The following is a 26,785-nucleotide window of genomic DNA, read 5'->3' as shown; positions in this document are numbered from 1 at the left end:
ACCATCCCACACTGAGGACAACTGAGCAACCAGAAAAGCCGGTCATCAAAGAGAAAGGGCTTCTGAAACGTCACTCTCTGCAGGGCTGACAGTTACAACAAACATTTATACCCTATTTTGACCTGAAAGGTGTCTATCGAGTCTTGTGTAAAAGACTCAGCCATCTGGCTCCTTCTGGCACAGCCAGAGATGGGATCAAAAACAGACTTTATGAGTGCAAGGCCATCCCACCCAGCACAGCAAGACGCCTATTCTGTCACAAAATCTCCAGCATCCACAGCATCTCCAGAAAATCCACTGTGCCTGGCACAGGTCCTGCCCAGCCTACAGCTCCACAGCAAGGGAGCCTCCTGCACTGGGGCTCTGCGCAGGCAGCAGGGCTCGAAGGAGGGAAGGTGGGATGGATGCAAATTGGAATACAAAACTTACAGAAAAGTTAGGATTGCTCAGACAACTCACACCAAGGGGAGAGGGGTAAAAAAGGGGAATCAACAGCTGGGGTAGAGAAGCTTAAAAAAAAAATTAAAAGGAAAAAAAGAGAAAGAAAGAGAAAGAAAGAGAAAGAAAGAGAAAGAAAGAGAAAGAAAGAGAAAGAAAGAGAAAAAAAAGAGAAAAAAAAGAGAAAAAAGGAGAAAATTCTGGGAGCTGTCAATGAAACTCTATTAAATTCCCCATTCAAATATGTGAAATTTCCTGTCAACGTTTGTATCTGTTGTATCTGAGGATGATTCTAACCCTCATGTAAGAGCATCCAAAAATGTTAATTACAAATGAATATGAACAGAACATAAATACTAATTAGCTTAGTAAATTTTCTAGTATGTGCTTCCAAAGCATGCATTACCTCAAGTATGCTTAATTTGATAAAAAACACTGAATACTTAGCTTTGGTGTTTAATAAATCCTTATGTGATAATATATTATATACTTCTATCATCATGCACAGATGACATAAATACACACCAGAAAATGTCTTCCTTATGGAGGATTAATAGAAAAAACCCTACCAAAAAAAGTCTCACAATTTAAATTTGAAGTAAAAATCGAAGTATTTAAGCCAAATACCTGAACTGTAAGCAATTAGTGTAGAAACATGCATCATAAATGATGACATGACCCAAGAATAGATATGTGTAGGTCCAGCCTTGCAAAGCCAAGCTCATACATATCTTTATTCCCTCCAGGAATAAAGAATCCTAATCTCCAGAATCTTTCTTAGACACCTGCTTGAAAATGCTGCTATCCATGTGCTTAAATATGAGCAGCTACACTGCCCAGCACCTCAGGAACCTGCACTCCTGGGTTTTCAGAAGTTACATGGATGGTAGCTGGTGCAAATAGTGTAAGATTTGTTTCCTAATTATCTTTTATTTTTAAGCATGTCTTTCTCAAATATTTAACATGCAAAACGAATGTGCATGAAACAGCCTCAAACCCTGTTTTTAAGAGAAATATCTACCTTCAAAATGCACGAGACAAAGGCAAATCAAGCTGGATTTATCACTGTGCCCTCTTCTGGCCCTTGAAAAACAGTCGCCTTGCTGTCATCTGGTGTCTGCTTGGAAGAGGCATCACAAGGAGCATCTGTTTGTGCAAATCGATTTATTTATTTATTAAACTGGCCAGAAAAATACCATCACAGACCCTTCTAGATACCATACAAAATACATTTAAAAATCCTTCAGTTATGTATGGGTTTGTAAAAATAACTTACAACACTATTTTAGAAACCTCAGTAGAAACACATGAATTTGTTACCAGGTAGGAATTTAGGCATGAGGCATTCTGCCCACAGGGCTGGGGAATTCACCCCTGTTCACACTGCACCACTGAACTCCCAAGAACCATTTAATAAAAGTAATCCAAACCTTTCTGCTAAAAGAGAGGGAAATGGAACAACAGATCAAAAAAACCACATTCATCTCCATTACAAAGAGCCACTTTTGCCATTTCTTGACAAGTAAATATGCAGCTTATCCAACATAGAAGAGATATTCAAGAATCTGGTATTTTCACTGAAAGCTCTGTTTTAAAAGTATTGTTTTCTTAATTAAATATAAAACATAGCACACATGGAACTAAATAGAACTTTCAGACCCTATCTACACAACAGATTTTTCACTACTGGTTTTTGGAGTTTGGCTGGAGGGTTTGTTTCAATTGTTGTTGGGGGGGGGGGGGTGTTGTTTGGTTGTATAATTTTTTTGATTCTAAGGGCTCACTAATCTTCAGGAAATCTCAATACTTTTGTGTTCAAAGTGGCCAGTTTAGACCTGAAATAGTGCAGCTTATGACAGCTTACCTGGAAAGAAAGAAATTTACTCAAATTTAATGAAGTTGCACAGAGTTCTTGGAAGGACAATTCATTCAACATTGGAATTCTGTCAGCTCCAAATCAGATTCATTATAATCGCATAAGCTTCAGGAAGAGCTAAGATCATCACATCTGCATTATATGCATGATTTCAGGGAAGAAACACAACAACTTTCTGTATCAAAAGGCCTTAATTATTTTCTTTTCTCACTGAGAAGAATGTTTTCACAAAAAGGCTCTCTAAATAAAAAGTCACAACAGAGTCAGTTTGGAAGGCAACAAATACATTATTTTAGGTGGTATTAAACTTCTCCCAAGGCTATTTTCTTCCTCATGATCAAACAAGTAGAACTTTCCCTCCATAGGCATGTGAGCTGGTAAAGCGTATGCTCACGAGGAGACCTTGCATTTGCTGTGTCATGACCCAGAACACAGGAGCTATTTTATCTGATACAACTACCTGAATTTGGGGGGAATTTTTCTGAGTTGGAAAGTTCTCTGCTCTGGAAAGAGCTAGAAAGGAATGTTCAGGAAAGAAGCTAGAGAGTAATAAAGCCAAACCAAAACAGTTGTTTTCCAGCTGTGCTAGCAGTTCTTCCATCACTGCCCACCAGACAATGCAGGCTTCAGGCTATGACTTCATAAAGGCATTTATTAACTGCCCTGCTAATCAGCAGCTCAACAGTCAAGATTCCCATTGCATTGCTAATTGCCAGCCATGCACCACAGGTGATCAACTCCCACAGAGCTCTTCTCCTTAGGATGATGGAATGTCCAGGTTAAGCTCTACACATTTCTGCAGGTGTCCAAGGGTGACTTCTCCCAAAATCTTCTGAATTGCAGGAGTCAGACACTGTGATGAAAGTCAGTCTCTGGCAATAGCAAGGATGGGGGAATTTAACCTCAGCAACCACTCACAGTGGTGTTTTCACCAGAACGCTTAGTCACGGACAGGGTGGTGAATACCTTGAGACAAAGAAGAAAGAAAACTCTCAGTAGGGCTAATTTTTTTTTTCCCCTCGGAAGATTAAATTGGGCATGATGCTCAAAACGGGAGCCGTTTCTTAAAGTAAGAAAATAATGAAAATCATACATTTAAAATCCTTGCCTTGAAACAGCACACACACATACAAATGACTTTTGTTCTCTTCAATTAGCTTATGTTCTTTCTTTCACAGTGGAAAAGAAAGAATTAAGGAAGTCACATGGCTTTATACCACCTCTCGTCTTAATGCTCCTAAGTTTTTACAGTGGGAACAAGCTCAGCAATAATTGACTCCAGTACACCTAATGAATAAGTGTCTTTATGGCTCAAAGAAGACTTCTTTGTTTGGGAAAGTGAAGTTAACTTAAGTGCTGGGCATTTGGAGAAAATTTTGCCTTTGTGCCTTTCTAGACATTATAGAAATGTAGAAGTGATTGCCGATGAAGGCATTATGTCTGAGATCCATGTCCTCTTGACAACAGCTACGGGAACACTGAGTAAAACTGGTTTGAAAAATTCCAGTCTTTACTGCTTTCAAGTCACATTAAAGAAAATAACATATAAATATATATATATATAATTCCTAAATAATTATTGTAAAATTAACAGATTAAAATTTGGGAAGGAAAATTCTATAAAAAATTGCTTAATACTGGTACTTTACTATGCAAATAATTGCATGGTTTTGCATACATACAATATAGAAAGGAAAAAAGGAAATCAAAACCACTGCTATCTAAGTGCTTCAAAGTTGCAATGATTATCATCAGAGTCATCTCTCAGGAAGAATAAACTTAGCACAGAATAAAGTATATACACATTTCAACTATGCAAATAACACTGAAGTGTCTGAAGATAATGAGGATCAGAAAGACCTATATTTCTTTAAGTAGAAGCTTTGCTGCATTAAGACTGCTAGCAGCTCTTCAGAGAACGACATCAATAAATTATAAACCTCTTTCACTTTCTATAAGCATGAAAAGCATTATACACAAATCAGGAAGACAAATGCATGTCTAATATAAATGGCATAAGAACAGTGACTTATCTAAAATATAGCGCATGTCTTGAGAGAGGGGTTTGTAGACTTTATTTCTGATCCACAGCCTGACAACATATGGGAGTCTTCATTTATTGTTATTTCACTTCAAAAGACCAAGACTGAAAAACATAAAATTTATCTGCTTTCCTCCTGGCCAGACTGCAAGCTCCAGGTGTGGGAGGGGACCACTCTGCTCCCTAGTAAGCCAGCTGGAGTAATTTGATAATTGTATTTTTAGATAGAATTTGTTTGTTACTTAAGAGAAGATAAAACCTTAGATCCAATGGCTGAAAAGCCATAATTAGCTACCTGGAAGAATCACCCCAGCTTTCAGAAGACAATTTCTCTTCACCACACTTGATCAATAGTACCCCCCTGAATTTCAGGCAGCACAGTGCGGTTGAGGCTGAGATGTAATTCTCTGCAGGGCTGAGGTCCTACCAGTTCTGTACTTGCAGTTATTTGCACTTAACCTTGCAAGAAATCCCATTCTGAGCTCCTGTTTTCTGCAGAATAAAATGCTGCTTCAAGAAGAAAAGGGAAATCTGGCTCTAATTTGTAGACAGTGAGAATGGGACACTCGTTCTTAAGGTTTTCTTCAAGTGGAATAAAACCATGTTTCACAAGAGACTTAACAATTAATTAGTACTAGTTCCAGTGAAGATGTCAGCACCTGACCCTATAACATTGGCCCTTTCCTGTTCAAATCAGACTTCATTTTCTTTAACTTTTACAGGGATGTAACAAAAATAACAGTGATATTATCCATCGTTCTATTCATCCAATATGCTCATTCCTCACAAATCCCAGTTTTCAAGCATTTTTCTAATCAAAGAGTGCCATCTTGCACTTTGATTTTTGTTTACTGCTCAAGAGATTAAATTAAGTAAAAGCATAAAAAAAAACCTTTTGAAGACTGTCACTAAAAATGATCACTGTTCCCTGGAGCTTTTAAATAGCGTATTTCTCCTGAGCCAATTTCTTCCTCCCCCACTCAAACAAATATGATTATCTGAAATTACCTCCCTGAATTATGTCTAATCATCATTCTATTCAGTTTCAATTTTAGCAGCTCAGATGTCCAGAATAAATTATGACTCTCATCCTCTCTTCACACTGCATATGCTAATACTCCACTTGAGTTCACAGGTTTGAATGCTGCCCTCAGAGATCCCCCTCCACAGGCCTCTTGGGAAGATAAGGACCTGCTAGCCCTCTTCAAGGGCCTCCAAGAATGCCATTAGATGGTACTACAAAGAACAGAATATATTGTGGATGCTTTGCAGAGGATTCAGATTGCTAGCAGTCCATTAATGGAGCCCTTATTGCATTGCTTTTACTAAACCACCTAGAAAGTAGGAAAGAAGAGAGGTGGATGTCACTTCTGCAGAGGAGCATCCTGGTGCTCCCTTGTACTGCTTTAGTTCTAACACAACCAGAGACTCTGTATGAAGACTTACACAGGTCATAAACAAGATTTCAGGGATCCTCAGCTAATATAAACTGGTCCTCATTCTACTAAAATCAATCTCTGATTTACATCTGGGAGGAGCTGTTCCACACCTGCTAGAGAAAATTGAGCTCTTCATTAAAGAGGAACAGCAAGATAAAAAGAAGAAATATTTGTGTGGCTTCATGAATTGAAAGCCTATAGGATAAAGAAAAGATCTTCAAGAGAGAGTTTAAAAGAAAAATTGTCAGGTAGCTGGTCCCTTTTCCCAGCACTAGTTTGTAATCCTATTTTGGGAACACTAATCTAGCTTTGACAACCACTTCAGCAGAAACAGTATTTGAAGCCTTCATAATCTTGAGTGGGATAAAAATTCTATACTTCCCAGTAGAGAGAGAACTGGATTAAGGGAAGCCATAAACTTTTAACAAATGAACTCAATTTTAAAAAAAGAAGAAAAAAAAATATCCCAGACTAAGCCTAAGTGTTAGAATTCTAAATATTCAAACCATATAATTTCTTCTTCTTTCCTCCCCGCTACCTTCCTGCAAATTTGGACCTCTTTAATAGAGCTCTGTTATTCAGATTTCCAACACCTCACCCCAGAATGCCACGAAGCTGGGCTTAGAAGTGACTTTGTATACAAACCTCTGCACAGACAGGATGAATTCCTACGGTGCTGTCCAGCTGTTCTTTTGTCAGCCCACATTTAATAGCAGCTGCAAACCCTTGGGTGACTTCTCCAGCGTTTGGACCAAGGACATGGAAACCAATGACTCTCTCCTAAATACCAAAGACAATCAAATGCAAGCACAATCATTAATTCAATTCTCTTTAGAGAATGTGTAAAGCTTTCTTATTCAGAGAATATAATTTAATCAGCTCACAAAACTTATCACAAATTAATGTAACCACTAAAATGTGAACTAAATCATTAGCACCAACAGATGTGAGGTGGTGTAATTTTGTTCTCTGTCTCCCAAGATTCAGCTAGGAACTCAGGAAATTTTATTCAGGTGAGTTATTCCACTCATGCCAACAGAACACTTGCGTAAGTAAAGGTGAGCACCCTGCATTAAGGTTTTCAGTACGAGGGCCTGTGGTAGGTGGCTACAGGGTCTGTATCTGTTGAAGAATTTTCAGTTTGATGGTTGCTCACAGGAAAGGACCACAAGCTGAAGTTGTGGCCAACCAGACATGGAAAGAAGTCTATTATAACTGAACTGTCAATGACTCTTGTAGCAGTGTTGGTTGTCAGTGGGAGATAATACACTTAGAGACTGGCAAAAAACCCATCCAGTTAGAAGGAAGGTGCCATTCACACTTCTCCTCGGTATACTCCTGTTCAATTGCAGAACACGTCACACTGCACATACATCTTCAGAAAACACCCAGCAGAACAAGCTGTACTGACTTGACCTGCTTTTCTTAATGAGAAAAACTTGAAAATTTAGCACATGTCACCTGCTGTGAGCTTTAGTGGAATGATGAATTCAGGGAATTCATCCGTTTTTGGTGAGCATAGAAGTAGCCCAGTTGAGTATCAAAAGTTATCTGCTCTTCCTGCTAAATATCACATATATTGGGTATAGTGAATTCTTTCAGTAAGTCTGAGGACTGAGATTTACCACAGAGTTTATTTAAATAAGAAAAGCTACAATTGGGTAATAAGTAAAATAGAATTATCCTAATTTTCCTTTAAAAATATTGACATAATAAATATTGTCATAATAAAACCATAGCAATGAAACCAAGGTAATGAGAGTTTTAAATTGTTACTGAACTATTTTTTTTTCCAGGGTAACTTTCAACACTACCCCTAGATGTTTAAACACGTTTCAGCTTTTCAGGAAAAAAAAGTGAAAATAAATTAATGAAACACTTTAAATCACCATTAAAACTTTGCATTTTCTTAGTTGACTCTGGATTAGAGCATAGCTAAAGGCTCTAAAATACCTCCCATGCTACTGCAAACTCCTCCAGAAAGAGGAGATGGACAGGTTTGCAAATTTTACAAAGTGTTGACAAGATGCTTAGAAAGACTGCAGGAAGACAAATCTGTATCTAAGAAAGATTAATATAGATTAAATAAGTTTTGGTTTTTTCTCATAGGACAGATAGCTATGCCACCATCTTAACAGGAATATATTTTAATAGAATATTACCCTTCATAATAATTTATATTAATAAAATCAACTACATTTTATTGAACAGATGATGATCATTCTGAGATGGCCATACCAATTCTTCTAACCAATTACTAGCTTTGCTTTTGCTCCAGTGGGTACAAATTTCCATGGCCAGGAAATTTGATCCTAGTCCAAGGATAATCCTGGCATTACCACCCTAAATAGGATTTGTGCAGGCAAGATACATTATCCTGTTAGAACAAGCTCAAGAGTTTTATGAACACATGTGAATTTGGAGAGGTTACAAGTTGTGATAGTTTCTGAGAGACCTCAGTTTCAGAGAGAAGAGTCTCCCAGAAAAGAATGTCCAAGTCTGGGGCGGAGAGAATAAACCAATAAAATTTCTAAGCATTTTTACATCCATTGATTTGCTCACTTCTCAAAGTGACCCAACAGTCTTAAAGATCTCTAGTTCTTATTTTACATATATGGAAGAAGTACCATATGCAAATAGCAATGGCAGAATTTTGTATTTTACTGGGAGTTGGCTTTGTATACACAGAAATATGCATCACTATAAATATTTATAACACTTCAAAAGGTAGGCAAATTTAAATTAATTTTAATTTGTTAGAAACAACCTATTTATAGCTGCTGTATCATCAACAGTTTTACGATAAACAATTAGATATTGTTTTCCCAGGAAGGAAAGATGCGCTTACATTATCTTGAATATTGCAAATTATCTTTGCATAGCATTTGTTGTTATCTCTGGATGGCACAGTCCACTCCAGTGGCCAGAAATGACTATGGTACACCTGGAAATAAAACACAGGTTAAAAAAGAGTTGTAAAATTTCTAAGCAGAGAACATGATCTTCCAAAAGCTGCCAGATTATCCTAAATAATGAGCTATGTACACAGCATTTAGAACATCTGAAATCATGATGATACTCTTTTCCCTTAATGAATGCCAAAGACAGAAGTCTCTATAAACCAAATACTAGTGACATCCAATAATTAAAAAAGGAGAAGCCATTAGAATATAACACTTCCAGGACACAGTTCACCATGCTCTTATTAAATTACAAAATCACAAGTGACTCAATAACCATATTGAGGCTTGCAAACACAAAAGCCAATAAGGTGACACAATAAAGAGGTCAGAATACACTAAATGAGGACATAGCCAGAGCACAAATGCTTCTGGGCGTACATTTTAAAAAATAAAATGCTTGAAAATCAAAAGCCCATTTTCCAGAGTAAAGGGTCCAGTGTTTCATATATAACACCAAGAATTTCACCCAACAACAAAAATTTCGACAAACTTTGCAGGGAGAAAAGAATTTAAGCTTTTGCCCTGTGGTCAGGTTAACAGTATTTTTCACACTCCCATTTTGAGTTGTATTTACTTATTTTCCTCCACAGTTCAAATCAGAAACTGTCAGCTAAGAGGGGGAAAAGTTCTCAACTTCATGCACTACCACTTACCCACTTATTTCTGTAAATAATGCTCCTCAGGTGATATTTGCAGGACATAAAAGTTCAGTTTATTGTGAGATTTCCTCCCCTCATGCTTTTGGTAGTGTGGTCAGTACAGCATTTTGGAAGAACAGCCTCAGGCACTAAGTGCTTATATTTGTCTAATTTCACTCCTGACCAGCAATCCCAGAGAATGAAAAGGGATTACTCACATAAGTATAATTAAGCACATACCTCTTTGTACAGTCAAAGTAAACAGGAAAAATGAGCGTAACATTTGGCTTTATAAAGTAAAAATCACTATGGTAAGGAATTTGCCATGCTGTAGGTACAAAAGCTCCACTTTGGCATTAAAACTAGTGTATGGCTTCCAGCACATACCCAGTTTAAAATTATCCTGAAGTATTTTCAAACACAAAGAAACCCTTTTTCTATTTTTTTTTAAACCAAACATTCCACATTTAAGCCCCCCTTTGCCAAAAATAGAACATATCGGCAATTAGAGTTTGGAATTGAGGATTATTTTTATAACATGTCTAGGAACAGCCAAGGAAGACAAAAAATGTACCTAGTTACCTCCTGTCCTTACATCAGAGCAGAAAATGCTGTTTTAATTTACTCTCAACATTATTTAAAATTACAAATTGGAAAACTAAAACCCAGATGAAATTAAGGCAGTTACCTCAATGTTTTCCTCCCCAAATTTCTCCACTGCGGTCTCTTCAGAGTACCCACAGGCTCCATACTCCAAAGGAGTAAATACAGTAGTTGGAACATTCACATAGTCACACTGTATGGCATTCAAAACAAAACAAAAACCCACACAACATCAGTAATAAAACCAGCATACAGCAGTCTGAAACACAGCAAGAAAAGCTTGATTATTCACAATTCTGAAAGCTCTTTTGTGTTTTTTTTTTTAATTGTCTTAAATTAAGGTACAGTTTTGTGTTTGTTCATTCCAGAGGTGTTAATTAGAGCAAGAAAAAAAAAGACAGCTTAAAGCCACTCAAACATTAGTATGCATTGATTAAATGGAAAAGGAAATTCACTGCCCCATTTTAAAAATGTACCAGATCACAGGCCAAACTGGAGATAAAAGTTGCCTGTTCAACCACTTCTACAAAACATACTGTTTTTAGCTGGGGATGCTGCAAGGGCACCACTACCATTCAAGGCTCATTTTTTCATCAGCTGTGGCCTAGGTGATGCCAAAGAACCAATAACACGTAGTACAACCATCTGGGGATACAGTGAAAACTTGTCACTTCTCCCAGTTTTGTACCAGCTCCAAACTTTCTGAGGGTGCACTTGTTCTCAGCATCCAGGTCCATTAGCTTAGCTGATAAACAGCATGGGAACCAAGCCCAAGCCTGTGGCACACCACCAGTGACTGGCCTTCAGCTGGTCTCCTGAATGCTGGTCACAGCATTAAGGCTTAAAATCTTATCTGTTCAGCCAGTTTTCAACCCACCTCACTGCCCACTTACCCAGCCTGCAATTCATCCCTTTGTCCACGACAATGTTATGGAGACAGTGTCAAAAGCCTTCTTTAGACTCAAAATAAACAAACATCCACTACTCTTCCCATATACACCAAATGAGTAATTCTGCCGTAGCAGGCTAGCAGGCTGGTCAGCTCTATTTCATGTCTAGCAATTTTATTTTCTACATATTTCAACTCTAATTAATTTCCTTCGTGACTGGGGGTCAGCTAAGGTGCTGACTACTGTTCTTGCCCCACCTGTCCGTAACACCTCATTTCATTTCAATCACCTTCTCCAGATTTGTTACCAAGGCAGTATAAGCCACACTCCCAATTTTTTTAAAGTAGTACTCATTTACTCATTTCTTGGATTCACTGAATAACAATGCTTCCTTTGGCAGCGTAACGATTTTTGCACCTTGACAGACTTATCTGGCATAAAATAGAAATTAAGACATATCCATAGCATTGTAGCAACAAAAAAATTTGGCTTCTGCTACGGTTTGTTAAACCTCGCTTGGCTATTTCAATGACACACTGATTCAGGGTTCTGTTACTGCAGTACCTGCCAATGCAAAACAAACAACTCAATCAAGCTCTAAATCTGGCTGATAGTTTAATTTGCTATGAATACAACAGGGTCTGAAAGGGACAAACCTTTATGGTCATTCCATATGGCTATGAAGGTGAGACAAGCACCCGTATCAGTGTAACAGTTCTTTAAGGGCACTCTGCACTCTCCTTTCCTTCTGGTTTAAATATAAGGTGTAAATGAGCACCTACGTTACTCCTATTTGAACAACCATAACCTGGCTGAAACCCAGAACTGCACTAGTACAAAACATGAACACTGAATCCATTAATTCATCTACTCAGGTATAAACATGAACTGAGTTATTGGTACGTCTGATCTTCCTTTGTGTCCACATTCAACTACAATTAGGACTGACTGCATGTTACACTGAAAACATACACATGAGAAGTGAAAAAAATTCATTAAAGTAACTCTAAAATTAAGATCACAAACTCCTATTCCACTCTATTTAGGGACCATAGGAAGGTTCAGCAAACTGCGTTTGAACTGGTGTTACAGCACTTAACAGGATGGGAAAGATTGCTGACTTTTAGGGAAGGCAGTAGAGTTAAAAACAAGTTAAATGATCTCTGTTAATTTCATTATCATTATACTTCGAGAGAAAACTAAACCCTCTCAATAGGAAAAAAAAGAGACTACTGCTTAATCCACAAGGTATTAATTTCATCCTACACAATTAGCTGAACACATCTGCAGTAATATCTTTGCTGGGGAAAATTAAAATGATCGTCAAAGCTAATACTTAAAATTCTACTGGGTTTTCCACAAGCAAACAGACTTGCACTCTGCACTTAGAAGCAGAGCAGTGATAGTGTTTCGTGGCAACTGGGTCCTTACCTTAGTGGTTGCCCCAGCATAAAGCCTCCGAACTAACAACCTTCCTGCCTGGATTGCCACTGGCGTGAGTTCCAGCTTGTCCTGCAGGATATCTCCAACAGCATAGATATAAGGAACATTTGTCTGCTCCTCATCATTGACAGGAATTTTTCCCGTTCTGCAATTAGAATTAACAAGAAAAAAGATCTAAGTGTTCTGCTGTGAAGGCTGGAGGTGTAAATAACCTTAGCTTTAAGAGAAGACTTGTATGTGAAGTATGAAGGAAATAATTCGTATTCATAATCTTACAGTCTCGGGCAGGAATATAAAATAGGGCAAATTTGATCAAAACTACAGGAATTCACACACTGGATAAGGAGGTAGCTTCAGAAGCAATTCATCTCCTGAATCACTGAGGTGAAGCATAAACATCTTCTTGAAACACCTCCCACCACCAGCTGAGCTGTGTACTAGCAACTTTCAGGAATGACAGAAAGAGACATTTTCCCACTCCATTTGTGGGACAAAACAATTTTTCCACTACTGAAATTTCAGTCCAGTGGCTGAAGCTCTTTATAGAAACTTATCCTTCAGGCTCCTACACAGAGACAGATCAAGTTGTTACACACCCTACCTAAGGGAAAGCCAGCAAGCTTTTTAGCTGTAAGTGCACTGAGCTAATGGAAGTTTTTAATTATTAATATTTCCTACTTCATCAATAAATGAGATAGTGCAGTAATCACCACAGGAAACACATGTAACAGGGAAACCTAATCAGACAGATACAGAAACAGTCACACAGTTACTTGAGAAACCAGTAGCAATTCCCATATTAAAAATCCAACTTCCTCAACTTTGCACTTGTTAAAAAATATACAGTTTACGCTAATAACTTTATAGTTCATTCTATTAAGCTAGTAATAGGTGTCCTGACATCAGAAAGATGTATACTGTTCTACAAGCCAACATGGGTCTGCCAATTTTGAGTGGACCAAAATTTCCACTTATTTGAAATATCACAATTGTTCCCCTCGACAATATCAGTTACTGCATTCATATATAAAAACTCTGCATTGGTCAAGGTCATGGTCCCTTGTCTTCTCTTCAAAGGGAAGATCTCTGAGGACCCACATGCCTGCAAGATGTTTTAGTTACCAATATTGAAAATGTTACTGACAGCTCCACTCACTGGTACAACAACCTCATTACATTAAACATCAAATACTCTTCTACAGAAGACACAGATTGTACCCAAGGGCTGCTTAAAGGCAAGAAATAAAACCCTCCAAAACCTAAAACACATCAAGAAGTTCACCTGGGAGATTAAGGAATGCTACTTGAACCTTATCCTTCAAAATAACATATAGTAGCTTTTACTTTAAAATATGAACAAAACTCACTACGCTAAAAGCCTGTATGAACAAACGGATTTGTGTTCCAAGAGGTGATAAAAGCAAGGAGATGAGAAAAAGAGAGTACAAAGCACTGACAGATCCTAGAAAACCCTGTAACCAGAAGTAGCTAAGATAGACTTGTAAATCTAGAAAGAATGAAACAGACACTTTTTCTCCCAGGAATTAGAAATGGACATTTCAGCAACAAAAAAGCAAATGTAGCAGTACTACGGGAGAAAATGCAGTTATCTGCTAGCTGGTCTCCACCCAAGTGTACAGAAAGAGGAAACAAATTTTTCTTCAAAGCTTTTGGGTGTCTCTGCACCACTACCGTTGTAACAGCACATGACACAAGCTCAGCAGTGAGTGGCGCACAGACATCTGTCCTTACCTTTCATTGATATTCACTCCAACTTTGTCCAAACCAATTTTTCTTGTGCATGGATCTCGTCCAATTGCCAGCAGCACCTGCAAAACAGCAATGCACATGACTGATTTTTAAAAACTCAGAAGTGCATTTTCCTTTGGCTATTACCTTCAATAAATACTAGAGATTAGTACCTAAGGCTTGCTCACAGTAAGGTGAATACATTCGTTATCCATTGTACATTCATAGAGTTTAAGACAGGCCATGTTACCACCATGACCTAACAATACCAGGTTTTAATGCTAAGATTAAAAACAGGCAAATAGCTTTCCCTAGAAGAATACCCCAAGAATATTCTAAACCAATCAGTTAGGGACAGATTCTTTATTCCCTTCCAGTTTTAGACCAAGGTATTATCCCAAATCCTTACCAGAGCAAGTGACCTCAAAATGCTCCATAAAGAAAGGGCTCTTTAGGAAAGAAACTCAGATGCTTAAGCAAATAAAAATATCATAAAATAGTATTTTTTAGTCTGAAAATATAATTTACTTATATAGGCTCTCAGCCAACCACTGTCAAAGAATATTATTTTTGAATATTATTTGTTTGATCATTTGTCCAGGCTGAAATCCCATCCTATCAACTCTGCTAACTTAACAAATCATGTTCCAACTTTTGCTATCACAAGGAAAATTGCTACATGCTTTGTAGTCTTGGACAACTGCCCAGATAACTAATAATGTTTTGTTAGAAACAACTAAGAACTGTCCTGAAGGAATTCCAAGATCTCGTTCAAGTCTTACAGATGATCAAACGCACCACATATTTAGAGCTGAAGGTCTTAAAATGCAGCACACACAGCTCACAGCTTCTATGAGGAGTGACAGCATTTCAGTGACGATGTAGCAACAATAAACCAGAAGTTTCATTAATGAAAGGATGGTATTGATTTCCTTGCTAATAAGCTTTCACTGTTATGGACTGGAAAAACCCCAGTATTACAACCCTGTGCAACAGCTCTGCTGCCATTGTTAAACTTTCTCACAGTATTGGCTCACAGATACACTGAGGTGTGTCCTTGTTAGGGGATGACTGATGCACTGTACAGGTAAATGAGGTCACTGGCACACAGTATTTGCAGTCTGGAGTCCCAGGCTGGCAAAGGCCTGCCTTTATGCATTCTGTGTGGTTCCAAATACTCTATTCACAAAATTCTTTTTCTCCTTTCAGCATCAAGGACTATGAAAATGAGTGGAGTGACGTGTGATGGAAACAGTCAATCAAACATACAATACCATGCCTGCACACTTCAATTTTACTGTTTTAAGTGTGTAACAAAGTTTCCTGACTTGCCACAGGGTATTAGCTGTGTTTGTGAAGATGTGTCAAGAACAGGTCTTGAGATGACATCACCCATTTGTTTAACTCCTGCACTGACCATTGTTTTGTGCTAACTACAAAATGTGCCCTAATTACTATGAAAGATATTATAAATCATTACTAATAATTTATTACAAATATCCCACGGGGAAAAAATCCTGATTCCACAGGACCAAGCTCATCTACCCCCCTAAGCTAAGAAACAGGTTTCAAAAGCATGCAAACTGATTTGGCAAGGCAAAATAACCATTGACTTTGGGACTTTATTTCCATATTAATTACCTCCTGAGTGTGTGCAATTAGCATATTGTAATGACTAAAATAATTTTTAAAAATCTAAAGTGTGGATAAAAACACCTCATAAAATATCAACATTTAATGGAAGGCTATTTCACATTCTTCATGCATATAGAGAGAACTCACAGTATTGTATTCCGCTTCAATTATTTGGTTCCCTGTTGTGGACTTGGCTGTAACTTTCAGTACTCCAGGAGTTCCTTCCTCAACCCGCTCAACCTACAACAATTTGGGGATTGGATGGGGTAAAAAAGAAAAAGTTTCAAATAAAAATATACCAATGTGTATTTTTCCCACCAAATATCATTGAGAGAGTTTTAACCATGATCTAAAATTAGGCACTTACTCTAAAGATTCTTTACATTTCTACTTGCATATTTTAATGTGGTTTTTTTATGTCCCTGTGTTAATTCCTATGACCAAAACAAAATCTCATTTCTGCTGTTAAAAGTGGACACATGGTTAAGTTCTTGTCCAAGCCCATCACATGACCTGGGGACATATGCCCTCATTCCTCTGGGGACAGAGGAAGCAAGTAGGAAGGAAACTCTTACAAGGCCTGGAAACACCATCAGACATTTTCTCTAAGTGCTGCCATCATTCCCTCCACCCATGGGAAGCCAATGTCATAGAAAACCCTCATCAGTACATACAACAATTATGTTAAGTGTGCAATACTTAACATAATTCTGGGAAGTTTTAGTGTTCATCCTACAGATGAAAAGGTACTTTTCAACAACACCCTTGTTCCTACTTCATGTTCAATATTTAGAGGCAGAAAGAGCAAAATTTCTGATGAAGATTTTATTTGTGTCCTTTTTTTTTAATTTAGAAAAGCCAACTGTGCCATTCTACCAAACTTAAAAGGATCACTGTGCTAAACTGCTTCTATTCAAAGGCAGCATTATTTATAATAATTCATCTTCTACCTTCAAAAGTCCCAACAAAGAGTTTTAATAAGCACAACATGCATAACTTCAAACACAATGTCTGAAAGAGATGAGAAAACTTGCTAAAAATCTACCAAGCAACTTAAGCTGAAGGATATTCTCAATCAGAAAAAGGGCCAAATATTTTATTCCCATTGAAATCAAAGACATATAGTGAAGGAACAGGGCAAAATACACAGAAGTGCATTTTGTGACTGTGGTGATGGACTGCTCATCACAGGATGCATCTGGAGGAACCTGCTTGGCATTTAGTTGAAATTACCTGCTTGTAAACACAGTTTCTTTCTTTCTCATTCCCCATTAGAGCTCACAAAAGACCATGTCTGCAACAAACCCTAGATAATCATCCCTATACAGCATGGGATTTATGCAACAAAAACCTGCATAAAAATTAAGTTCCTGGAAACATTCATTTTGTCTTCTTACAGCAACTCTCATTCTGTGAGAGAGGCTCAGACCCACAGTAGGAACTGGCAAGAGCATTTTTAAAGCAGCTCTTGATACTGCTAAGAATGGAAATTAACAGTCTTCACTGAATTTAATGTTTTAAACCCCAAAGTGTTAAAGTTGGCAGCACGCTGGTTTAACACCAAATTGAAATTGCTTAATATGTGATTTACTACTTCAAAATAAATAAGGACTATTGTGAAAAAACCATAAAGAAAAATACTGTTAGCACCCTCTGAAGTCTTTGATAGGGCAATTTTCCATTAGAAAAGCTCCAGAACTTCTAATCTGGTTTAAATTCAACATGAATTTACCTATATATGTGCCTATACCTGTAAGTAAGTAGCTGCATGAGTACTCTTACTGAATTCAACAAAAACTGAGCAAATATTTAAGGACTCTGCCAAGTAAATGACAGAGATGATACTGCTAAAGCCCATTTACTTTTCTGGATAGTCCACTAATCCTCAGCATATAAACAGAATTTGCTGGCTGAAAATTTGAAAATTGGCAATGAAAAATGGAATTGTTTTAGATGTGCTGGACCCTGATATTAGAGGAAATTATGTATCTGCTTAATTATGGGCCTGCAAGAAGAACCAGGACAAGCAGGTATAACATTTTCAGTGTAACATATACTAACCTAACTAATTCTGATAAAAACAATGAACTTCATAATCTCACAAAATTTTCATATTAAGATTAAATTATACCTTTCAATTAATTAGTTTCATGGAGTTGGTTTAAAACAAAAATGAACCCATTCTATGTCACAGCAGATACTGTAATGAAAGTTCAACTTTTGTATTAATTAAAATAATTGACATCTTAAAACATTATGATAGGCACATCCCAATCAATTGTGGTCACTTTGAGCCTACCTTGATTGGCACAAACTCCCTAATGAACTTGACTCCATGTTCTTTCATATATTCTCCAATTCTGTTTGCCATGTCCTGGTCAAATCCTCTTAAGAGAATGGATCTCACCATTACAGTGACATCTAATCCGAGGCCTGCAAGAAATCCTGCACACTCCAAGGCAACATAGGAAGCTCCAACCACCAGGGTTCTCCCTGGACAGTAAGGCAGAGAGAAAATGTCATCACTGGGAAGAAAAAAAAAAAAAAAAAAAGAGGGAAAAGAGAAATTAGAGGCAGGGCAGTCAGTCAGAAAAATGTATTGTGTTTGATACTTATCTTTTTTTTCTTTTTTTTCTGTAAGAATAAAACTTTATTCCTTTTCCTGTTCACAAAAAAACACCCTGCTTAATTTTTTGGAAGTTCATTTGGAATACAAAATCAGAGTGTAACAGATGAAAAAGTTATATTTAGGAGTACACATACAAAAAAAAAGGAACATGAAAATTCTGAATCATCACAAAAACATGGAGAGTTTTTCTAAAAGAAATTTAGGACAAATTGTTGAAAAAGGTAGGTGTTGATTTCCCCTCTGAATCTTGCTTTAAATATTTTGCTGCAAATTTTAGCTCCTGAGATCTAAAAGTGGAAGGGGAAGCTTTAAGATAAAATACCACCATCACTTTGAAGACTTATCCTTTTGCTAAAGCATTATACACAGTGCCAGATATACACAGACAACAAACCACAGTAACAGGCGAAGACAGAAGTATGAAATTATTGAAAACACGCTCCTTTGCCTGCTTTTCTTGTCTTTCAACTGCTTCATCAAGCTGCATCAGTTCTTCCATACTTTGGACCTAGGCTATAAAACTAGGGATTCTCCACAGAGCCAGGACTCATGGAGGCACCACATTTACTCAGCAGACACTTAGAGTCTGGCAATACAGTTCTGTGTATATTTGGCTCTAAAATAAGTGCCCCTTTTCTCAGGGTGATGCAATAAAACATGATTGTGCAATTAAAGGCTGTAGCATAGCTCCTGTACCCCAAGGATCTCAGTGAAGATTACACAGCGTCAATCTGATAGTCTAACTCTGGGATTTCTGACTCTTCCATTTTGAAGCTACTTTAAAGCACCATTTCACTGGCTGTATTATCTGTCACCTTTAATTTCATTACTACTTATTAAAAGGGAAACACACCACATGGTGTTTTGGTTTCAGAGGAATTGTGCCAATTATTTGTTTCATTGCTATAAGTTTCCCAGTCTGTAATTCCAACCTCTGTTTCCACAGCAAGTAACTTAAAAGTTACTCTGGTATGAAAACACATTTTATCTTCATATAACATTTTTGCTGTGCAGTAGCAATTAACCAGACACTCAAAACCAGTTTTTTCAAATGTTGAATTACCTTCACTCCACATGCTTTACCTTCACTGAAATGTTGAATTTCCTTCACTGGGAAAAAAATTGTGCTGAGTTTCAAGACTGCCCCAATGCATGAAGACGGACTCCTACCTACTTCATAACATCAGCAGCTATGCTATTCCCACTATCCCTAATATCTAAGTACAGAGTTTTCTTTCAAGCAGACCGTGCTCCTCAGTATGGGGAAGCAATTACACACAAGGAATGACTTTGTATTCCTCTCTGTTTTTACCTGCTAATGCAATATTCCTTGTCTCCAGGTATACCGAGGTAGCGTGGTCGTTCACCAGTGGCAATGATAAATCTCTCAGCTGTATACAGCTTCTCAACTCCCTTTTTGTTTGTTGCCTGCATACAAAGTATTAGTGCCAAGTGAGTGTTTTACAGTCCCACCACAGGAAAAATTATTCTATTTGAAAAGCATCTCTATTCAGAGAGCACTACAGGAAGCAAACATGGCTATGAAGTACCTTAATTGTGTGTGGCCCGACAAATTCTCCATATGCATTCTCATATGTGACCTTCTTGTCTCTCAGTACAACCCGATAGCTCCAGTTCAGTGAACCAATGTAATTCTGAACAGATTCTGTCATGGTCATCCAGTTGTGTTTGACTGTCAGCAACAAAAGAGGAAGGTTCATCTTTTAGTCTGAGTTTTTCTTTTTCCACAGCAAAACTGTAATTCTCAAAGAGAATATTTTCATGACCCAGTCTTACAGAGTTTGTCTTACTCCTGTTTTATTTCAGGGTAAAGCTACTGAAATTCAAAGAATTACACCAGCACAGATAACATTAGAGGTCACAGTGCAATAGGTATGACTTAAAACATTGAAAATTAAGACTTACTTAATTATTGACAGTTTTATATTGACAGATATATATTGACAGCTGTGAGCAGGAGACATTGCTCAACAAATGAAGACAATGCATGTCTGAGAGGTGCCTCCGCATGCACCGAATACAGGATTGCAGCCTAAATAAATCATAATCCTATAACCATGCACATCAGAGATAATAAAAAGTAAAATCTGTCTTCTTACACAGTAGTGATAGACACTTAGGGAAAGGAAATCCTTGCTTGTAGCTATAAGAAGTTTCTGTCAGTCAGCATTCTGGTGTGCTCCCTTAGATGTTGTGGTACATTCAGAAATGGAACAGTACCTTATTGCTTTTGTTCACAGAACAGTCTCATCAATTACTAACATGATCAGGAGCTATTAACAAACAGATAAAACATGGAGGCAATAAGCCCCATGGCTTTAGACTTGAAAAGCACTACAGTTTATGTGTAAGCTCTCCAAAGTTGCCTCACATTGTCAAAGCCAGCACATGCTGCAGTGCAACAAGGATCTGATTATGAAGCACCTCAGGATTTTCAGTGCAAATGACAAAACTGGAAAAAGTGTTCTTCTTTACCTTCTTCTGTAAACTGCCACCCAAATTTGCGTGAATCTTGCAAGGCTTGTCCCAGTAAAGCTGCCTGGTGCATCAGTTTTTTAGGTATACAGCCCACATTTACACATGTTCCTCCAAGACCTGAGAGAAAGGAACAAAATGTGGTTTTCACATCAGTGTAGCAGATTTCAAACATGAAAATCAGAGTCTCTGAGCAAAGTTCCTTTATAACAGGATTACAATGAAGAGAAATTTACCCCACGAGCTTCCCTGAGGTGTAGGCATGACAAAGTCCAGCACCATCACTTTCTTTTCATATTTGGCAGCCTCCTGCAAAACAAATTAAATAAGACACATATCTAAAGATTAGAGGTTAAATTTGGAGCAGACAATAACATCATGCATTGCTGAAAAGCTTTGTGACTTTTAATTAAGTAAGAGTGAATGATTTGCAAGGCAACAGACAGTCACTAATCTTCTGAATTCACCTGTGTATTCAGTATGAAAAAGAAGATGAAAGGCAAAAAAAGGTATTAATCCTACTACAAAACAGCATGGCACCAACTGATACACAGGAGACTCTGTGAGTCCAACCTCCTCTTCACTCCTCCATCCTGTCATTTTGTTCAGACTATTTCCCAACACACCCATTTACTTTTAACCTACTTAACAAATTCCTAATTAATCCAGTTTTCCCTTCAAAGATGGTTTCTCCAGCATTTGTTTGAAGACACATCAGAAGATGACACAAGAAGTTACATGGCCAAGCATGACAACCTTAATGACTCCATGATCCTATATTTCCCCTAAGAAGTTTCACTAGCAAATCTACAATTAATGCCTGTAAATGATACTGAGAACTATATATTAATTTCATTGCTCCCTTTGTGGTTTTTAAGAAAAAGGCAAAAACTGACAGCAGTAAACTGCTGCCACGGAAAAGCACTTAGGTAAGCACTAGGTAGCTGAGAAACAACAATGATTCCTCCCATGAGATGAAGCAAAATAATTTTGCTACTTGGAGTAACCACAACTATGCTGGCACCATATGATGAATTCTTAGACATGTGAGCAGTAAGAACTATATGAACAGGATATTACTCTAAGGCCTTGGGTTTGGTTTGGGAGGAGCTGGACAGCCTTCAGCATTCTGTTACCAGTAATACTTGTTAATCCAAATACTTGACAATCAGAATTTCAATTTTAAATGTATTTTACTACATGCAAAATGCAAATCACACTTCAAATAACGCAGGCTATGGACACCTTTGGAAAATATTGCTGTACTGGATTTCCTCTTCCAATAAAGGTCTAGTCTGGCCAAGAAGCTAATTCCTGTCCATTGCAGCGCCTCTGTGAAAGTTCCTCAGAGAGGCACTTAGGGACTGAGACGGGTTATTAAAGCTCCTTTATGATGATAACTCTTAAGCACTGCTCCAAAGAGCCTTAACCAGGGTTAGCTAAGCAGAATGCATGGATTCCCAAGCTTCCCCAGCTACCTGCTCACATAACACAGCACAGCATTGCATCACCACCTTGGCAGAGATCATACACAGGTATAACCACTTCTGAGTGGGCTGAGTCATCTGCCCACAGCCACAAACCTGCCCTGTAGGCTCTCAAACCTTTCAGGGCTCAGTGCAATGCTGCAGGAACACAACAAGGCTGCTCAGGGAGCTGCTCTGTGTGAGCTGAGAGCAGGGGTCTGAGTCTGTAGCTGAGCTGTACCCAGTCAGCCTGGCAGTGTTTGCATTCCCTGTGGAGAATGGCCTCCAAAGGAACAAGCTCTGGGCACAACGTAAAGAGGAAGATGTGCACACAAAGGTACAGGCTTCAGAGTGAAAAGCACACATCTAACCAGTCTAGGTAAAGTGCTGCAAACCTGAGTGCAGATACCTGCAACTTTGTATGAAAGCTGTGTAGCTGGGTTTTTTTCTGTTTTGGTTTGGTTTTTTTAAAGCACTGTCAGTTAACTCTTTAAAAAAAAATTGAACAATCTAAGTAAAAGTCAGAAGTTTAAGTGTGTAAAACAGTTTCACTTCAACTACATTAAACAGATTTGAAATACACACATTACTACTGATAGGGATATTGACTTTATTGATCTACCATCTTCTGATCTACTTAACAATCAGTTGAGAACACTGAGAATCAATATACTTCACACATTGAGTTGAAGGAATTAGGCAGTTTATCTTCCTACTGCACTCTTTTTCTATTCTACAACTGAAAAATGATGCAATAAACATCACTGTGTCAGTTAGTCTCCTTATAGAAATTTCAACAGCTGGCTTCTTATTACTGCAAACTCTTTTTGCATTACTGCAAACTCTATTTTACTCTTGTTACTCTCTCCTGACCCAGAACATCTCCATCCTCTGAAAACCAGTATTTGCTTCTCTTTGTTCTCAGAACTTTCATAGATCTTTCCTTCATTCCTCAATCCTGCACCATGACAACAGTGCCCCTACCGATAGGAAAGCAGTAAACTACCAAAATAGATGGATCTACAATCCATCACTCAGCCCTGCACATTTCCCTTATAACAGAAGTACTTCTAAGGGACCAAGGCTCACTGTGAATCCAACACTATTCTAAAATATTTTCTTCTTATTTTTTTTCACTGTGCAATGACCTCCTCCACTTCTCGAGAACAAAAGAAATGCTCCCAAATGGAGGAATAATCCAGCTCCAGGTCTTGAACAACAAAATAGTTTTATTCACAGGAATGCTCAATTCACTTCTAAATAGCTAATCCTACCACAGAGAGAAGAGACACAATGTGCCTGACTACTGATGTAAGGAGAGCTACTAACTTACACTAAAATTCTTCAAGTTTAAAATATTTGGGATTATAACAGCTCTAATAGCTGGTATATTTTGTACCACTGTGAATTATTTTATTTAATTCTAGATATGCTTCTAATAGCAATATCCTAACAAAATCCCATAATTCATCTGACTACAGGCAGGAAACACCAGACCCTAAAAAGGAAGGGTGAGACCATAGCTTAAGTATAGGCAAAATCTCCATATATGCAACTATGCAAGCTCAAAAATCACAGAGTATCCTCATTGCCAATAATTAAAACAAGATACACATTTATGTCTGAAAAGATAGTACTTCTATACAAAAGTAGATACCTCCTGATGTTCATTTTGAATAGAACCTTTTCATTGTTGAGTTTAAATTAAACTACTAATAAACACTATTAAGATATCTACCTGCTGTTTTCCAGCAGCATCATCTCCCATAAATGGGGACCAAGTTTTATTCTAGTAAGGGGTATTAGGGAATATTAAGGAGTATACCATGTTCTCCTTCTTCAGAACATAAAGAAAAGAATATTGAATAATTGGCACTAACCAAAACAGTGAAAAAGTGAAATAGTGAAAGAAATTTCACCAATCAGACAAAAGTGTTATGCCCCTACAGTGTTAAAGATACTAAATCCAAGACACTGGGAATGTCACCCACCTACTTACAAGCAAAGCATAAGCGTGTGTTTTCCCTCTCATACCTTGGCAGCTGCCAGACCTCCTGAGCCTCCACCAATGACAATGAGATCATAGTCATAGGAATCTGGCACTGGCGTAAGCCCATTCACTTCCATTGTTTTCTGAGGATTTTCTTCTTCCTTATGCGCCTGAACAGAGAAAACAAAAGTATTAGGGAATATTGAAACATTACCTACAATGTTCATAAATTAGTATTTTCAGTAGAAATATTGTGATAAGGGAACATAATTGCATCTGAATTTTCTGAGCTCTGCTTTTCATTAGCTTTTAAGTTCATCTTCCTAATCCATCTATGAATAGCTCTGTACTTGTCAGATACTGAACTATAAATTTTCTTGTTCATTGGAGCATTGGGCTTCCTTGCAGAGCTGTTTCCCACAACAATGCAACCCTAGAGCCTCCTCATACTGTACTCCAGGATGAGATACGTAACTGCTGACACAAGCATTCCATTAATTTATTTTATTCTTTTCATCTGCCCTGGACTTTCCTAATTAGTGTTTTTCCCCTCCTCCTGCATATGTTTGTAGGCAAATACAACAATCCTATGCAACGCTGTACTAATCCCCATTAATTACCAGCCCTACTAACAGAATGAACAGAACTGAATGAAGAAAACCATGTCTGAAATCTGTGATTTTGTAATATGCCAGTGTTTATCATCTCTTTGGTTTAGCACAACTTTGGCATTAAATGGATCAAATGTACCACTATGGTTTCACAGAAGATTTTTTTTTTTTAAATCACAGCTACTACAACAGAAAAACTACCCAATAGTCCTAAAATGCATTTTGGCAGCTTATGCCACAAAGAACATGGCACTGTCTTCATATATACTTTCTAAAATGAGCCCTCATACTTCATTTGTGAAACTCCAATTTATTAGGGCTTCAGACCTTCGAGCCTTTGGAGTTGTGGCAAAATTCTTAATGCCTCTCAAATGTCAGGACAAGATCTGGAGTGAAGAAAAATCAGATTCCTTAGCTGATGTAAATCAGTGAGCATCAACTAAAGTAATGAAAAAACTTTTAAGACCCAGCCTATCAATTAAGAAACCCATACTTTGCCACTTTACATATATGTGCTTCTGTCTGCCTAGCTTGATAGGACTTGATTCGGTACTACTGGAATAGTTGTGGCAAATCAAAGGAAAGAGAAGAGCCCAAAAAGTTTCCCTTGTCTTTTCATCCTAATTTTGTTTTGCATTAAACACCCCTTTGTACTCAACCCATTCTACTGTTGCCTTCCTCTGAGGTTATTCCCTCTCCGTCGCCTTCCTCTGAGGTTTGATTAGTCCCTCTCTGTAACTATGTCTACTCTACTGACTGCTGCCAGTGCAGCCATCCCACTGACAAAAATCCCCTCCTGTTCAGATGAATTACACAGCAATGTCAGGAGAAATTCAGGCTGTACATCTGCCTGCACAAAGTTAGATTGTAGTAGTGTTTCATAATCCCAGGCAGCATGTTAACAGTAGAAACAAAACCTCTAAAACACCTGAGGCCACTGTGAAGACATCCAAAAATACCTCATTCTCCTTCCTCTTCTCCTCCTGCTCCACCACCCCAACACACACCCCCTGCCACTGAATATACTTTGTGCTTGGTTCCCTTTTTTCTGCTTTTTTAACACTGCCATTAGCCAGGATCAAAGAGCAGAGGGGCACGTATTGTACTGTGATATGCAGCTTCACTTCATTTGTATTTAGAGATATAAAATCAGAGAAGGGGTGCCTTTTCAAAGCACACCTTCCTGCTAGCTTAGTGGAAACAGGACGGTGTGAAGCATAACGGGAGACTAACTCCTCCACAGTCATCAGACCCAGCTACCAAGAATGGTATCTTTATGATGCACAGAAGGAAACCACACCAACTACTCATTTGCTTAGATCACTACTTTTATCATGCTACTTTTTTTTCCTCTTTTTAAAAATGCTTTGTTTTCACATGGATTATGAAGCTTCAGTTTTTATTTCCTACTGTTTGGTTCGTTTCTCATTAATTCTTCATAATAGCTCTTTATGATAACACATTAAAAGCTTAAATTAGACAAAGTAGATTACAAGCTTCTTCTCTTCCTCCCGAACCCTGCTCCAGAGCAGCCAGGCTCTTGACAAGCTCCACATCCCATTTACAGAGGGAACTTCTTCATGACCATGATCCCATCCTGAGAACAGACCTCTACTCTTCACCCAAGAACTACAAATTTTACAATAAATTCTATACTCTGATTATTTTTCAATGTCAAAACTAAATTACAGACTTTGAAATGTACTCCCCCTACCTTTAAAGTTCTCTCATGATCTCCTGTTTGCTTCTCCCGTGCAGAAACAACTGGCTGGGAAGTTGCTGCTGCTGCTTCACGCTGCCCTTCTCTCAGCTTTGGGGCTCCCCCTGCGAAATCAAGGATAAAATAACGTAGTGTCTGGAGAAATGTCCTTTATGAGG

General features: G+C 37.9%; 1 protein-coding gene across 1 annotated transcript; it reads right to left on the bottom strand.

The window, feature by feature from the left end:
• Positions 1-1,587: 1,587 nt before the first annotated feature.
• Positions 1,588-26,785, bottom strand: TXNRD1 (thioredoxin reductase 1). The gene is made up of 14 exons (XM_041475312.1): positions 26,622-26,785; positions 24,341-24,466; positions 21,077-21,149; positions 20,841-20,960; positions 19,895-20,037; positions 19,657-19,772; positions 18,015-18,240; positions 15,863-15,955; positions 14,084-14,160; positions 12,320-12,476; positions 10,084-10,191; positions 8,643-8,738; positions 6,440-6,574; positions 1,588-3,280 (listed from the first exon to the last, which is right to left on the bottom strand). Exons 2-14 carry the CDS (start codon positions 24,431-24,433, stop codon positions 3,218-3,220), a joined length of 1,500 nt encoding a protein of 499 aa, XP_041331246.1. The 5' UTR covers positions 24,434-24,466; positions 26,622-26,785; the 3' UTR covers positions 1,588-3,217.

The sequence above is a fragment of the Pyrgilauda ruficollis genome, unplaced genomic scaffold (genome assembly GCF_017590135.1).
Source record: "Pyrgilauda ruficollis isolate IOZ18807 unplaced genomic scaffold, ASM1759013v1 scaffold349, whole genome shotgun sequence".
NCBI classification, from domain to species: Eukaryota; Metazoa; Chordata; class Aves; order Passeriformes; family Passeridae; genus Pyrgilauda; species Pyrgilauda ruficollis.
The sequence above is the reverse complement of the archived record's forward strand: the minus strand, read 5'-3'. Positions and strand labels throughout refer to the sequence as shown.